Genomic DNA, 15,436 nt, shown 5'->3' on the forward strand with positions numbered 1-15,436 from the left:
AAATCATTTTAGAAAAAAAAAATGTGAGTAAAAAAATGAAAATGAAAATATAATTTTCGTATTATAAACGGGATGGAGAGAAGGTTGATCAGAGACAGACACAGTTAAGGCACGCTTCTAAGCTCTTGCAATCAATGTCGTGAGATTGAAGCAATAGCTTTTTCTCTGCCGCCACCACTTTGGATCCCACAACCCTCCATCTTTCATTGCTCTTGCTTTTCTTACTCGCCATCATTCAGACTCACACACTTCGGTGACTCAATTTCTTCTCATTTTACCTTCACTTTCAATTACTTCGCTTTTTTATCATTCTTTTTATTCATTTTGTTAGTTTGAATTTGCGTTTGTTATGGCCTAAACGGTAGATGACTGGTACACAGGGTGGATCTGCATCAAAGCCCCCTTCAATGTTCCTTGGAAATTCCTACTCTTTTTTTCTTTTCTTTTTCTAATTTTGGGGTTTGTTGTTATGTTTTGGATGATGAAGCTTTAGTAAGAGACTAGTTAAAATTTATTTGATGTTTATGTATTTGGCGCGAGTCGTTGCCATATGTGGTTGTCAAAATTTTTGCGAGTTGTACTCTCGAATTATATATATTTAATTGTGTTTTTATGCATATAGTGGTGAACTGGGTTTTGTCTTTATTTTTGTTGTTGTTGAAAAGAGAATTGAAGTCTTTCATGTTTTCTCTCTTGTGGCTGTTAGTTTTTCTTGGTGGTAGCAATGTCGACTCCGGCTAGGAAGAGGCTCATGAGAGATTTCAAGAGGCTGCAACAGGACCCACCTGCAGGAATCAGTGGTGCCCCTCAGGATAACAATATAATGCTGTGGAATGCTGTCATATTTGGGTGAGTTGAATTGGATAGAAGATGCACTGTGCTGTTTACTTATATATTATAGTCACTTCGTTTGGTTTTATTTTCCTCCCCACTTTGTTAAAGTATGGATGGATAAGCAATTTCTGCTTTCTTGTCTGCTTTGGATTGCAGTCCTGATGATACTCCGTGGGATGGAGGTGAGTCTGTCTTCTTAGTATATCTTAGAAAAAATTTTATGCATGTGTCATCTCTGTTATTTAGCCATCTTTTACATTGCATGCAACGCTACTGGTTAGGTTATCTTAGATGAGCTTGCTTATACCATGGCTTCTATCTTGGAACAATTTCGTTGCTACCATTGTTTCTTTTTGGTTTCTGATTGGCGGTACTAATTTTAATTTCTGTTTATTATATTGTTATACGTTAGTTTTATATTGTTTCTTTTTATATTGGTTTATGTTTCTGTCAGGTGATGACTCAGAGGAATAAGACTTTTGTTCTTGTTACGTTAATGTTAGAGATTGCATTTACATTTACTAGAGAGGGATATTTTGTTAGAATATTAAATGAAATTGGATGCTCATAGTAAGTAAATTTTATTCACATACATGGAAATCACATTTTTTTTCTCTTAGCCCTATCACAGCAATGTCTTCACGTTTTGAATTATTTAGGCACGTTTAAGTTGACTCTCCAGTTTACTGAGGATTATCCTAACAAGCCACCAACTGTACGATTTGTCTCCCGAATGTTTCATCCAAACAGTAAGTTTAAGGTGGAAATGATTAATCTTCTTATACATAAATTACCTATCTTGCTAATAATGTCGTTTTTCTTCTGTGATAAGTTTATGCTGATGGAAGTATTTGTTTGGATATATTACAAAATCAATGGAGTCCTATATACGATGTAGCTGCAATACTCACTTCTATCCAGGTATTATCTTGTATAATATAGTCAACAATTCTACATTTTTTTTTTCATTGTTAGTATATTACAATAAGAAGATGGCAAACACTTATATTTGCACAATTAGTTCCAAACTTGAGGTCTGGTTTTGTTTGCCTTGACCTATGCATGACCACACCAACATTTTGCACAAATTAATGCAAGATCATGTGGCCTTTTAAATTACTTGTGTCTTTCTGTCTAAGAAGTGATTTCTGCTTCAAGGCATTACCTTTCGTTTTAAATGTCCTTTTCTGTTTGCTGATTCATTCCTTGATTCACTTGCAACAATGTTAACTTGGCTTTCCCTTTTACATCATTAATTTTACATTTGCAACAACGTAAATTGGAATATGCAATTCAGGAACATGATTTTTTTAAAAGACTATTCATTTTATTATTCTCTTTAAAGATTTCAAGGCACTTTTTTTTTTATCTACTAGCTCTCAATTTTAATGATTCTTATATTGTCTGTCAGCCTTTCGTATCCCTGCTAAATGTTTGACCTCGTTACTGTAAATTGTAGTGTAGTTCCAGAATTGTAAGCCTTTAAATTTGTGAAATATTTTAATAGAACAGGTTCGTTTTCCTAGTTTCCTTGTGGGAGCAAGGGGCTTGTAAGAATTCTTTTTAGGTCGATCTGTTAAGGGGCTGCATTGTGGTTCAGATATAATGTATTTTCAATTCCTCTTCCCCCATACTTCCCTCTCTTGATGGTTATTGTATTTAGAAGGATTTCTCTTTGTGGACTTGTCATAATGGAATCTTTTGCTAATATAAACCACGGAAGAACACATCTAAGATAGAAGCATGTATTTTTTTTTTGGTGAGGGGGGTTCATTTCTTTTAACATGGAGGTCCTAGGCATGAGTTAAGGATGTGCTACATGTGAGTATTGGAACTCATTGGACAATGGGAATTGAACCTGGTAAGTGTGCTTCCCGGTAAATCGTGTGCTACCTCTGCAATAATAGGAAACAAATAATAGGTCAGCAATGCCAACTAATTAGAGTTAAAAGTAAAGCAAAGTTGCTAGAGTTAGTAACTTGATCAGTTGGGCAGTTAGTTGAACAGTGTGTGGGTAGGGGAGTAGAATATGGATCACTAATTAACTGATTATTGTCTGAAAACGGCGTTTTAGCTCAGTTGGGAAAGGGACAACTCTGTGATGGGGAAACCTTTGTGAGGAGATTACTTTACCTTTTCTGTTCAGATTTCATTTTCTTATAACATTTATTTCATTTTTTTTTCTTTTTATGGGTTTTAACAGACGACGGTATCAGTATTTTCTTCTCTTGTTGTAAGAGTGCACACCATTTGTTATGGATAAGATATTGTTTCACATTATTGTTTGCCATTCTGATATAACGTTGCTGTGATATCTGAGAGTCCAGGGTCTTTTAGAAGTAATTGTGCATGTCTAAATTGCTAACTTCAAGGTACTAGTCTTTGACATGTTTGCTATATAGTTGTTAACATGTTACAATTACTTTCTGAAAAGTATTTATTACTCTGTGGCAGTCACTACTTTGTGACCCCAACCCAAATTCTCCTGCAAATTCAGAAGCAGCTCGAACGTTCAGTGCGAACAAGCGCGAGTACAATAGACGAGTTAGAGAAATTGTGGAGCAAAGTTGGACAGCTGACTAAGCTGACCACCTGTGATATGTTTGTGGGCTTTTGAAGACATGAATCAGGTTGCACTGCTACCTACAAGAATCACTGTGCCAACTTTCATGTCGTATTCCTTACTGTTTTTGAATGTTAGGATTATTTTATGTTTAATCAGTCCTAGTCTATGCATTGTTAATGTCAGTTCATGTATTATAAAATCCTGTCAATTTGAATTTGATTATTGTCTAACACGGCTCAATGTATAAGTTGTAGCTTTTCTGACCAAGGCTTTATTTAAACTAGGTTCAATTCCTTTTCACATTGCATGTTGATCTTGGTTTCAGCCTTCTGTTGTGACAGCGAAGTCGACGTAGGTAAATCACAGTTCTAGGTGTGAAAATAACTTTGTTAGACTTTATTAGATCTGAATATAACCTTAAAATAAAAATAGACAATCTAAAAATAACTATTTAGCAATTACACTGTCTTGTAATACATTTATGATAAATTAAATTTGCGCTTAATTGTATATATTATAATAATTATAATTATAATTATAATAATAATAATAATAATAATAATTGTACTACATGTTTGACAATCTATAGTAATCTAAATTATTTTGTAATAAAAATCACGTTAACATAATTTATGTTCAAACCCACACTTTAATTATTTGAGAAAACAGAAAATGTCAGCAAGCCTCAGTCTCAAGAACATGTCGGAAAACACGAATTTTCTTCCAAATTTGGTTAAAATGAATCTAGGTAAAAGATTTCTCATTTTGGACGATATTATTGTACCATATATTTTGGTATCATATTCCAAATTTAAACATTATATTCCAATTTAAACATTATGTATCATTTAACATATATTCACAAGACATTATTAAAACATTTTTGAAATCCGTACAATCATTTAAGAAATAATGATTTTAAACATGCTAATTACGTCAGAAATATATATTATAATTATATATATAACAGCACTTCTAGACAAGACAAGCCAGAATATTCAATACAGTTTGGTTTGATAACACATCAAGAAACGAAGCACAAAACGGTGACAAAACAATTTTCACCTGTTTTCCTATAGAGACAAACTGAGCAAACATAAAGCACTATAAGCAAAGTTTGAGAATTAAATTAAGATCTGCAGTCTTGTTTACGAGACTTCTGTCAACAAACTGACCTCATCAGGTGACCGAACGTCCTACACGTGAAATAAGTAAAATGTTTAGTCATATAACCCACAACTTTGTCAAAATTATATTTATTAAGTTACCATATTTTCTTTGTTTCCCTGTGCATTGTCTTCAGAACCTGTAGGGCTGATTGGAACTGCGAAAGAAAATGATGATGAAATGTCAGACTAACTGAACGAAAAAAATATCATCAGTGTTGAAAGATAAACATTGTTGCATTCTTGCCTTTAATAACAGATTTTTTTCGTTGGTTCTTGACCTCACTCCTTCCCTTCTTAGTCTGTTGCTTAGTTGGATTCTTTGATTTTTTAACCAAACCAGAACTTCCCTTGTCAGAAGCAGGTCTTGAATTTGCAGAGTTCTTTTTGAGATCTTCTCGCAACGTGGATCCGAGGTTATTCTTTTGGCCAGTTTCCTTTTTTGGTGACTCTGTTTTAACAGGAGTAAGTGGAGTGGATTCGGTTTCCAATGGTTCGGGTTTCACTTTTACAGTATCCATGATGGATGATGAACAGCAGTGTACTTCTTCATCAGAGGATCGAGTTCCCTCCTCTAGCACCTGCGATATGCTTTCAGAAACTTGGCTCTGCTCTGTATTTTCTGCAATGTGATAACTTTGAAGCAGTTCTTTCACTTCTTCGAGTTCAGCAAGCCGATGTCTTTGCACATAAGATTTTAGCTCGTCTTGCATCTTTGGGAACGGCTACGGTTGTTGCCGTTGAACCAAGGAATCATGAAACGGAAAAGGGTTCAATTATAATTGATAAAAGAACAAGGAAAAGATACTGTTTTCTGTTGCAAATTGCAATCCGTAAAGATAATATGGCAGACAAAAACAAGTGAAGAAGATTAAGAAAAACAACTGCCAATATCTACTGATATACATTGTTACCTCACATCTTGCTTCCCAAGCAAGTTTGAAGAATCCAAGTGAAACTGAGTGCTTAGCAGCAGATTCAGAGAGCTTGATCTGGTTTAACCAATATGAAGAGGAAGAAATGAGATTGAACTTCATTCGACCATGTGTTTTGGAAATGTCAGATGCGGGTGTTTGACTTCTGCTTTGAGGCCCTTGGTCATCATTACCATACCTAATTTTTCTGGTCTCTGAGATTGGGGTAATGTTGCCAATCAACTTTGGGTTTGGAGAGGGAGAGGCTTTGACAGGAACAGAGAATCTCCTTGGTGGTTTAGCACCAGTAGACTTGTCCTTTCCGGAGAAACTAAGACCAACCACACTTCTGCTAACACTTGGAGTACTTAACCCTCTGAAAATGAAAGTTTTTTTTTACAATAAATTCAAATTTCACAGTTCATACAAAAGCCAGTTATCATGTTGCCTTGAGAAGAGAGGTCAAACAGCGAAGCGAGTAAGAACTGTAATAATATCAGAAGTTGGAAGAAAGAAATTCTGGGAATTTAAATTGCATACCAACTACGATACAAAATATTAAGAAAATTAATTTATTACTTTCTTTACATTTTTTTTTTTTGTGTGAACGTGGGATTTCCAACTGCCACGTGATTTCCTACCATTGTCCCAATTCCCAAACACAACCTAGATAGATTAAAAACAAAGCGGAACATAAAGCTCTCCATTACAGAAAGTTAAGGCCTAAACTTGCAAAGTATATAATTAGCAACTTTTCCACACACACACACACAAAAAGAACTAATAATTTGGCCTTATGAGTGAAGAGAACTTCAGTGTTAGTCCCTGTAAAAGCTGCAAAGACTAAACTCATGTTTTAAAGCGACAAACTTTAAAAATCAGAAAAACCAACATGTGCAAATAATAAAAATAGAGACTACTGAAGTTCTTTTATCCTAAAACATGAGTAATGCCAAAATAAGTACAATATAGACCAAACAACCAGGTAAAGCCCAGAAAAAACACCGAATCACATGTTCCATATTCGTTATTGGTGCAGAGAATGTCATCCATATGAGAAGCAACATTAGCAAGATCGAAATTGAAAATTATTTTAAGACAAGAATAAGTAAATGAAATTGTCTCTCAATCAAGAAAATACCTAATGACGTAATCTAACATGATAACAGCAAGACATGAGAAAAACACCTTTTAGACGCAGAAGAACTGGTGGCATCAGGTGGGTCCGGTTTGCTTTCTTTGAATTTAGAGGACGATCGTAGTGGATACCTCTGTAGTTTAGATCTCGCAGAATTCCCTGAAACAGAACCACCATACAATTCAATTGTCATAACTAAATTTCACGTAACTATTGCTATTATCACTGTCACTCCACACAAAAACATGCAGAAATAAAAAAAATAAAAAAGTAAATTCACGGAATTGGGTGAGAAGGAGAGAGAGAGAGTACCAACAGAGAGGGGCTGTTCCTTCAGGGGTTCTTCCATTTCCATCTTCTGCTTCAGAATTGAGAAACAACACTGAGTGGTGGTGGTTTCTGATGTTTTAAATATAAAAAAGTAGAAAATTGGTTTATAAAAGTGACAATGAGCGGGAAAAGATACAATGCTTCTGGTTGGGTGGAACAACTCCCATGTCAGTTCGTAATGTTTTGTTTTGAATTTCAAATTTTAAAAAAAGACCGCTCTCTTTATTCTTTATTCCGTTTGGGATGTTAAAGAAACTGCTCAACAGGTCCCCTTTTCCGACCAGCGTAACACAGGCACCCTAAACGCAGATGTCGGGATGATATTATATTAGTAGGTGAAATTATATTTATATTTATTAAAATTATATTAAAATAAAATTATATTTGTAATATTATTAAGTTAATATATATTAAAATTATATTTATTAAAAATAAAGTGAAATATATAAAAATAAATAAAAGAATAATTATTGATAAATAAAAAAAAAAGAAGAAGTAGAGACATCTGATTTTATAAAATGTTTGTAAAAGTAACGGTCAATTTTTAAAAATTTAATAAATTATTATATTTAAAAGGTAAAATCGGTATTTTGAAAAGTATACACAAAAAGAGAAATCTTTTATATATTATTATAGATCGTAAGTGGAGGCAAATGTAACTACCAAGCATTTATTCTCGTTACATTTTAAATATTTTAAAGCCGTTAATGTTTTGTGTACATCATGTATATCAGATTTATTTTAAAATTTTGTGGTCGGATTAAAATCATATTACCTAGATAATATGTAAAATATTTTATATTAATTTTAAATTATTTGATGTATATTATGTATGTATATATTTGATATTTTATTATTATTGTTCATTTTTTTAACCAAAATTAAAATAAATAATCATGATAATATAAAGTTATACTTTAATGGTTTGATTGAAAAAATTACTCTATACTATATAATATAAATATAAATACTTTCTTGTAATATTTTTTAAATCACATTTTTAGAAAATATTGAACAACGTAATTATATATAAGTAGAGAAAATAAGTTGTGTTTGCAAACTTTATTATGTTATTTTATATTAATATATATTAATAATGAGTACAATTTTATATTTCCATTAATTCTAAAAAATTTTAAAAATTGTATCTAAAGTAATATGCAGCACTTTTTATATTTTGTGTCCCACTTATTTGTCTTTCTGGTGTGGCCTATTTTTTTTTTTTCAAACCAACCACCTAATACAAACAATAAAAGTTAATTTTTGTAGCTTATAATAAAGTTTGAGGTACATAGATCATAATAAAAAAAAGATTGATTAATAAATTTTTAAAAATTGTAAAAAAAGTAATACGCAGTTCTCCACTTATTTATTTTTTATTCCCCACTTATTTGTTTTTCAAACCAACCACTTAGTGCAAGTAATAAGAGTTAATTTTATTAACTTATAATCAAATTCGGGATATATAAGAGGTACATATGATAGAAAAAAGATTAATTAATAAATTTTAAAAAATTATACAAAGTAATACATAGCTCCCCATTTATTTTTTATTATGCCACACTTATTTGCCTATCTAGTTTGGCCTATTATTTTTTTCAAGCCAACCACCAGTGCAAGTAATAAGGGTTGATCTTTGTAACTTATAATAAAATTCGGGGTATATAAGAGGTACATTTGATTGGATGATATAAAACAAAGATTGATTAGTAAATTTTAAAAAATTGAACAAAAAGTAATACGCAGCTCCACAATTATTTCTTCTTTGTGTCCCACTTATTTGCCTACTCGGTTTGGCATATTTTTTTTTTTCAAGTCAGGCACCTACTGCAAACAAACAATAAGGATGAATTTTTGTAACTTATAAACAAATTCGGGATACATAAGTAGGACAAACCAATCGAATGATCAAACAAGATTGATTAGTAAATTTAAAAGAATTGTACGAAAAATAATACAAAGCTCCCCACTTATTTATTCTTTGTGCCCCATTTATTTGCCTATGTAGTTTGGCCTATTGTTTTCTTCAAGTCAACTACTTAGTGCAAGTAACATAATATGCAGCTCCCTACTTATTTGTTTTGTGTGCCTACTTAATTGCTTATCTGGTTTGACCTATCTTTTTTTTTCAAGTCAGCCACCTAGTTTAAGCAATAAGGGTTGATTTTTGTAACATAATAAAATTCAGGGTACATAAGATGGACATCCCATTGGATGATAAAATAAAGATTGATTAGTAAATTTTAAAAAATTGTACGAAAAGTAATACGCAACTCCACAATTATTATTTCTTTGTGTCTCACTTATTTGCCTATCTGGTTTGGCCTTTTTTTTTTCAAGCCAGCCACCTGGTGGTTAATTTTTGTAACTTATAATCAAATTCGGGGTACATAAGAGGTACATCCCATTGGATGATAAAAAAAGATTGATTAATAAAGTTTAAAAAATTGTACGAAAAGTATTACCTAGCTCCCCACTTATTTGTTTATTATACCCACTAATTTTCCTATCTGGTTTGGCCTATTTTTTTCTTCAAGCCAGACAAATACTACAAGTAATAAGGGATAATTTTTGTAACTAATAATCAAATTTGTGGTATATAAGAAGTGCATCCATTTGATGATAACAAAAAGATTGATCAATAAATTTTTAACCACTTTTTGTTCTTTTTGCCCCATTTATTTGTCTATCTAGTTTGACCTATTTTTTTCTTGAAACCAACAACCAATAAGGGTTGACTTTTTTTAACTTATAATCAAGGTCGGGGTACATAAGAGCTATTGGATGTTAAAAAAAATTGATTAATAAATTTTTAAAAATTGTACGAAAAGGAATACGCAACTCCTCACTTAATTGTTTATTATGTCCCACTAATTTGGCCTATCTTGTTTGGAATATTTTTTTTAAGCCAGTCACCTAATAAGGGTTGATTTTTGTAACATATAATAAATTCAGGCTACATAAGAGGTACATTAATTGAATGATAAAAAAAGATTGATCAGTAAATTTTGAAAAATTGTAAGTAAAATAATATGCAGCTCCCCACTTATTTGTTCTTTGTGTCCCACTTATTTGCCTATCTAGTCTGGCCTATTTTTTTCTTCAAGTCAACCACCTAGTTCAAGCAATAAATGTTGATTTTTGTAACTTATAATAAAATTCGGGGTACATGTAATTGCATGATAAAATAAGATTTATTAGTAAATATTCAAAAATAATACGAAAAGTGATATGTTACTTCCCACTTATTTGTATATTATGCCCCACTTATTTGCTCATCTGGTTTGTCCTAGTTTTTTTCTTCAAGCCAGTCACCTAGTGCAAGTAATAAGGGATGATTTTTGTAACTTATAATCAATTTTTTTGTACATAAGAAGTGCATCCCTTTGGATGATAACAAAAAAATATTGATCAATAAATTTTAAAAAATTGTACGAAAATTTATTAAGCAGATACCCACTTTTTGTTCTTTGTGTCCCACTTATTTGTCTATTTGGTTTGGCCTATTTCTTTCTTCAAGCTAGCCACCTAGTAAAAACAACCAGAGTTGATTTTTGTAACTTATAAGAAAATTTAGGGTACATAAGAGTTACATCCCATCGGATGATAAACAAAAAGATTGATTAATAAATTTTTAAAAATTGTACAAAAAGTAATACGCAGCTCTCCACTTATTTATTTATTTATCATTCTCCACTAATTTGTCTATCTGGTTTGGCCTTTTTTTGTTCAAGCCAGTCACCTTCTGCAAGTAATAAAAGTTGATTTTATTAACTTATAATCAAATTCGAGTACATCCCATTAGATGATAAAAAAACGATTACAAAATCTTTTAATGAGAGTATAACATTACTCCCCACTTATTTGTTTATTATGCCCCACTTATTTGCCTATATGGGTTGGACTATATTCTTTTTTTCAAGCCATCCATTTACTGAAAGCAATAAGCATTGATATTTGTAACTTATAATAAAATTCGGAGTACATAAGGGGTACATCTCATTGAAATAAAGATTGATTAATAAGTTTTTAAAAATTGTACGAAAAGTAACAGGCAACTCTAGTGTATCATGCCCCACTTAATTACTTATCTTTTTTTGGCCTATTTTGTTTTTCAAGCCAACCACCTAGTGCAACTAACAAGGGTTGATTTTATTAACTTATAATCAAATTCGGGTACATCCCATTCGATAATAAAAAAAAAGATTGATTAATAAAGTTTAAAAAATTTTACGAAAAGTAGTACGCAGCTCCTCACTTATTTATTTATTATGTCCCACTTATTTGCCTATTTGGTTTGGAATATTTTTCTTTACAAGCCAGCCAAAAGCAATAAAGGTTGATTTTTGTAACTTATAATCAAATTTGGCGTATATAGGTATATAGAAGGTACATCCCATTGGATGATAAAATAAGATTGAATAATAAATTTTTAAAAATTGTACAAGAAGTAATACGTATCTCTCCACTTATTTATTTGTTTATTATGTCCTACTTATTTGTTTATCTGGTTTGGCCTATTTTTTTCTAGTCAGCCTAGTGAATTCAATAAGAGTTGATTTTTGTAACTTATAATCAAATTCAGTGTACATACATCTCATTGGATGATAAAAACAAATTGATTAGTAGATTTTTAAAAATTATACGTAACGTAATATGCAGCTCCACACTTATTTATTCTTTGTGCACCACTTTATTTGCCTATCTGGTTTGGCCTATTTTTTATTATATTCAGTCTCTTAGTGCAAGCAATAAGGGTTGATTTTTGTAACTTATAATAAAATTTGTGTTACATAACGGTACATCCCGTTGGATGATAAAAAAATTGATTAGTAAATTTTAAAATTATAAAAAAATGTACGTAAAGTAATACGAAACTCAACACTTAATTGTTCTTTGTGCCCCACTTATTTGTGTACCTGGTTTAGCCTATTTTTTTCCTGAAGCCATCCACCTAGTGCAAATAATAAGGATTTATTTTTGTAACTTATAATAAAATTTGGGGTACATAAGGGTACATCCCATTGGATGATAAAAAAAAATTGATTAGTAAATTTAAAAAAATTGTATGAAAACTGATACGCTGCTTTCCACTTATTTGCCTATCTAGTTTGACCTCTTTTTTTTCAAGTCAGTCACCTAGTGCAGATAATAAGGGATGATTTTTGTAACTTATAATCAAATTTGTGATACATGTGAAGTGCATCTCTTTGGATGATAAAAGAAAGGTTGATTAATAAATTTTAAAAACTTGTACAAAAATTAATACGCAGCTACCCATTTATTTGTTCTTTGTACCTCACTTATTTGCCTATCTAGTTTGGCATATTTTTTTCTTCATGTCAACCATCTAGTGCAAGCAATAAGGGTTCATTTTTGTAATTTATAATCAAATTTGGGGTACATAAGAGGCACATCTCATTGGATGATAAAAAAAGATTGATTAATAAATTTTAAAAAAGTTTATGAAAAGTAATACACAACTCTCCACTGGTTTGCTTTTGGTCTTTTTTTTTTCAAGGCAGCCACCTAGTGCAAGTAATAAGGGTTAATTTTTATAACTTACAATGTACATAAGAGGAACATCCCATTATATTATAAAAAAATTAATTAATAAATTTTAAAAAATTGTATGGAAAGTAATACGCAGCTCTCCACTTATTTAATTATTATGCTCCCACTGATTTGCCTATCTCGTATGGACTATTCTTATTTAAACGCAGTCACCTAGTGCAAACAATAAGGGTTTATCTTTGTAACTTATAATCCAATTCGGGGTACATTATAGGTACATCCCATTGGATGATAAAAAAAAAAGATTGATTAATAAATTTTAAAAAATTGTATGACAAGTAATACGCACCTCTCACTTATTTATTTAGTATTCCCCACTTATTTTTCTATTTGGTTTGACCTTTTTTTTTTTCAAACCAACCCCCTAGAGCAAGTAATAAGAGTTGATTTATTAACTTATAATCAAATTCGGGGTACATAAGAGGTACATACCATTGTTGGATCATAGAAAAAAGATTGATTAATAAGTTTTATAAAATTGTACGAAAAGTAATACATAGCTCCCCACTTATTTGTTTATTATGCCCCACTTATTTATCTGTCTGATTTGGACTATTTTTCTTTTCAAGTCAGCCACCAAGTCAAAGAAGTAAGGGTTGATTATTGTAACTTATAATCAAATTTTGCGTACATAGAAGGTACATCCCACTGGATGATAAAAAAAAGATTGAATAATAAATTTTTAAAAATTGTACGAAAACTAATACGCACCTTTCCACTTATTTGTTTATTATGTCCTACTTATTTGCCTATCTGGTTCGTGAAACCCTTATTTTTTGCTCAAGGTGGCTGCCTAGAAAATAAAATAAGTCAAATAAGATCTCATCTAAGTGGGACACAATGAACAAATTTGCGAATAGTTGCTTGTTACTTTTCATAGAATTTTTTAAAATTTACTGATCAATCTTTTTTTGTCATCCAATGGATGTACCTCTTCTATATCTCGAATTTGGTTACAAGTAACAAAAATAATCATTATTTTTTGCTCAAGGTGGCTGCCTAGCAAGATAAAATAAGTCATTTAAGATCTCAATTTAAATGGGGCACAATGAACAAATATGTGGGGAGTTGCTTGTTACTTTTCGTACAATTTTTTTAAAATTACTGATCTATCTTTTTTTGTCATCCAATGGATGTACCACTTATGTATCACGAATTTGATTAAAAGTAACAAAAATAATCCTTATTTTTTTGCTCAAGGTGGCTGTCTAGAAAATAAAATAAGTGAAATAAGATCTGAATCTAAGTGGGGCACAATGAACAAATATGTGGGGAATTACTTGTTACTTTTCGTATAATTTTTTAAAATTTACTGATCAATCTTTTTTCGTTATCCAATGGATGTACCTCTTATGTATCACAAATCTGGTTAAAAGTAACAAAAACAATCCTTATTTTTTGCTCAACGTGGCTGCCTAGAAAATAAAATAAGTAGCATAAGATCTCAATCTAAGTGGGACTCAATGAACAAATATTTGGAGAGTTGATGGTTACTTTTCGTACAATAAAATTTATTGATCAATCTTTTTTTGTCATCCAATGCATGTACATGTACCTCTTATCACGAATTTGGTTACAAGTAAAAAAAAAAAAACCCTTATTTGTTTCTCAATGTGATTGCCTAGAAAAAAAATAAGTCAAATACGATCGCAATCTAAGTGGGTGTTAGGTTTATAAAGGAGGGGGTTTCACTGGGGAGAACAACACCAATGAGATCTGAGCCTAACCACATAAGACACTGACACCACTCTCAACCCAAAACCTTAAGGCAATGGGTTTATGGGTCTTTATTCTTATATAGTGCTCTACTTTCTCATTTCTGGTCAATGTGGGACTTAGACTCACACTCTGATGGGGAAAACAACAACAAACAATATACCAGAGAATGCAGCGGATATAATTTCCCTTAACTTGCAAGAATATATGAGGAGCAATAATCAAAGAGCAGCAATAATAAATCACCAAAAGCGCAAATAAAGGCACCAAGATTTTTAACGTGGAAAACCCCTCAAATCAAGGGTAAAAACCACGAGTCGTCCAGACCAAAGAAATAGCTTCACTATGATCAACAAGAGTACAAAAGAGTCTCAATCAATAGCACAAATTAGTGCCAACACCCAACCAAATAACAAAGCAACAAAGCTTTCAAATAGAGAAGAACAAGAGAGGAAAACCTCTAAAAATCACTGCTGCAGTGTGAAATTAATATCTCCCAACTCAGACCTCGTATCAAAGATCCGACCGGTCAGAATGAAGATCAATGAGTCCCGAACCTGTTGTAAAAATTTCAGCCCGATCCAACGGTGAACGAATCCGCACCGTCGATTCTACTGTGACAGCTCTGTGAAAAACGTGAACAAAATTTTCCCTCTACCTCTCCCTCTATGTGTTAGGGCTTTCAGTGTGTTCTGACTCTATTGTTCTGCCTCTCTCTTTATTTTATAGCCTCCTCTCCACTAGGTTTAAGTGAGACATGGGCTTCTCAAATTTTGGGCCTTTTCTCCACATAGGAAGGGAGCCCAATACCCAACAGTGGGACACACAATGAACAAATATGTGGTGAGTTGCTTCTTTTTTTTGTACAATTCTTTAAAATTTACTGATCAATCTTTTTTTGTCATCCAATGGATCTACCTCTTATGTATTACGAATTTGGTTACAAGTAACAAAAAAACCCTTATTTTTTGCTCAAGGTGGCTGCCTAAAAGTAAAATAAGTCATATAAAATTTCATTCTAAGTGAGGCACAATGAAAAAAATGTGCGGAGTTGCTTGTTACTTTTCGTACAATTTTTTAAAATTTACTAATCAATCATTTTTTGTCATCCAATGGATGCACCTCTCATATATCACGGATTTGGAAACATCCCTTATTTTTTTTCTCAAGGTGGCTGCCTAGAAAATAAAATAAATAA

General features: G+C 31.8%; 2 protein-coding genes across 2 annotated transcripts; one reads left to right on the top strand and one right to left on the bottom strand.

Annotated features, from left to right (window-relative positions):
* The first annotated feature begins 71 nt into the window (after positions 1–71).
* On the top strand, positions 72–3,700 carry LOC114178828 (ubiquitin-conjugating enzyme E2 2-like). The gene is made up of 6 exons (XM_028064942.2): positions 72–253; positions 707–849; positions 991–1,016; positions 1,494–1,583; positions 1,667–1,755; positions 3,289–3,700. Exons 2-6 carry the CDS (start codon positions 725–727, stop codon positions 3,415–3,417), a joined length of 459 nt encoding a protein of 152 aa, XP_027920743.1. The 5' UTR covers positions 72–253; positions 707–724; the 3' UTR covers positions 3,418–3,700.
* Positions 3,701–4,331: 631 nt separating this feature from the next.
* LOC114176752 (uncharacterized) lies at positions 4,332–7,122 on the bottom strand. Its single transcript, XM_028061893.2, has 6 exons — positions 6,931–7,122; positions 6,669–6,777; positions 5,481–5,856; positions 4,814–5,291; positions 4,669–4,724; positions 4,332–4,596 (listed from the first exon to the last, which is right to left on the bottom strand). Exons 1-6 carry the CDS (start codon positions 6,971–6,973, stop codon positions 4,549–4,551), a joined length of 1,110 nt encoding a protein of 369 aa, XP_027917694.1. The 5' UTR covers positions 6,974–7,122; the 3' UTR covers positions 4,332–4,548.
* Positions 7,123–15,436: the final 8,314 nt, after the last annotated feature.

The sequence above is a fragment of the Vigna unguiculata genome, chromosome 3, assembly GCF_037176805.1.
Source record: "Vigna unguiculata cultivar grain cowpea cultivar isolate G323 ecotype 2 chromosome 3, ASM3717680v1, whole genome shotgun sequence".
Taxonomy (NCBI): domain Eukaryota; kingdom Viridiplantae; phylum Streptophyta; class Magnoliopsida; order Fabales; family Fabaceae; genus Vigna; species Vigna unguiculata.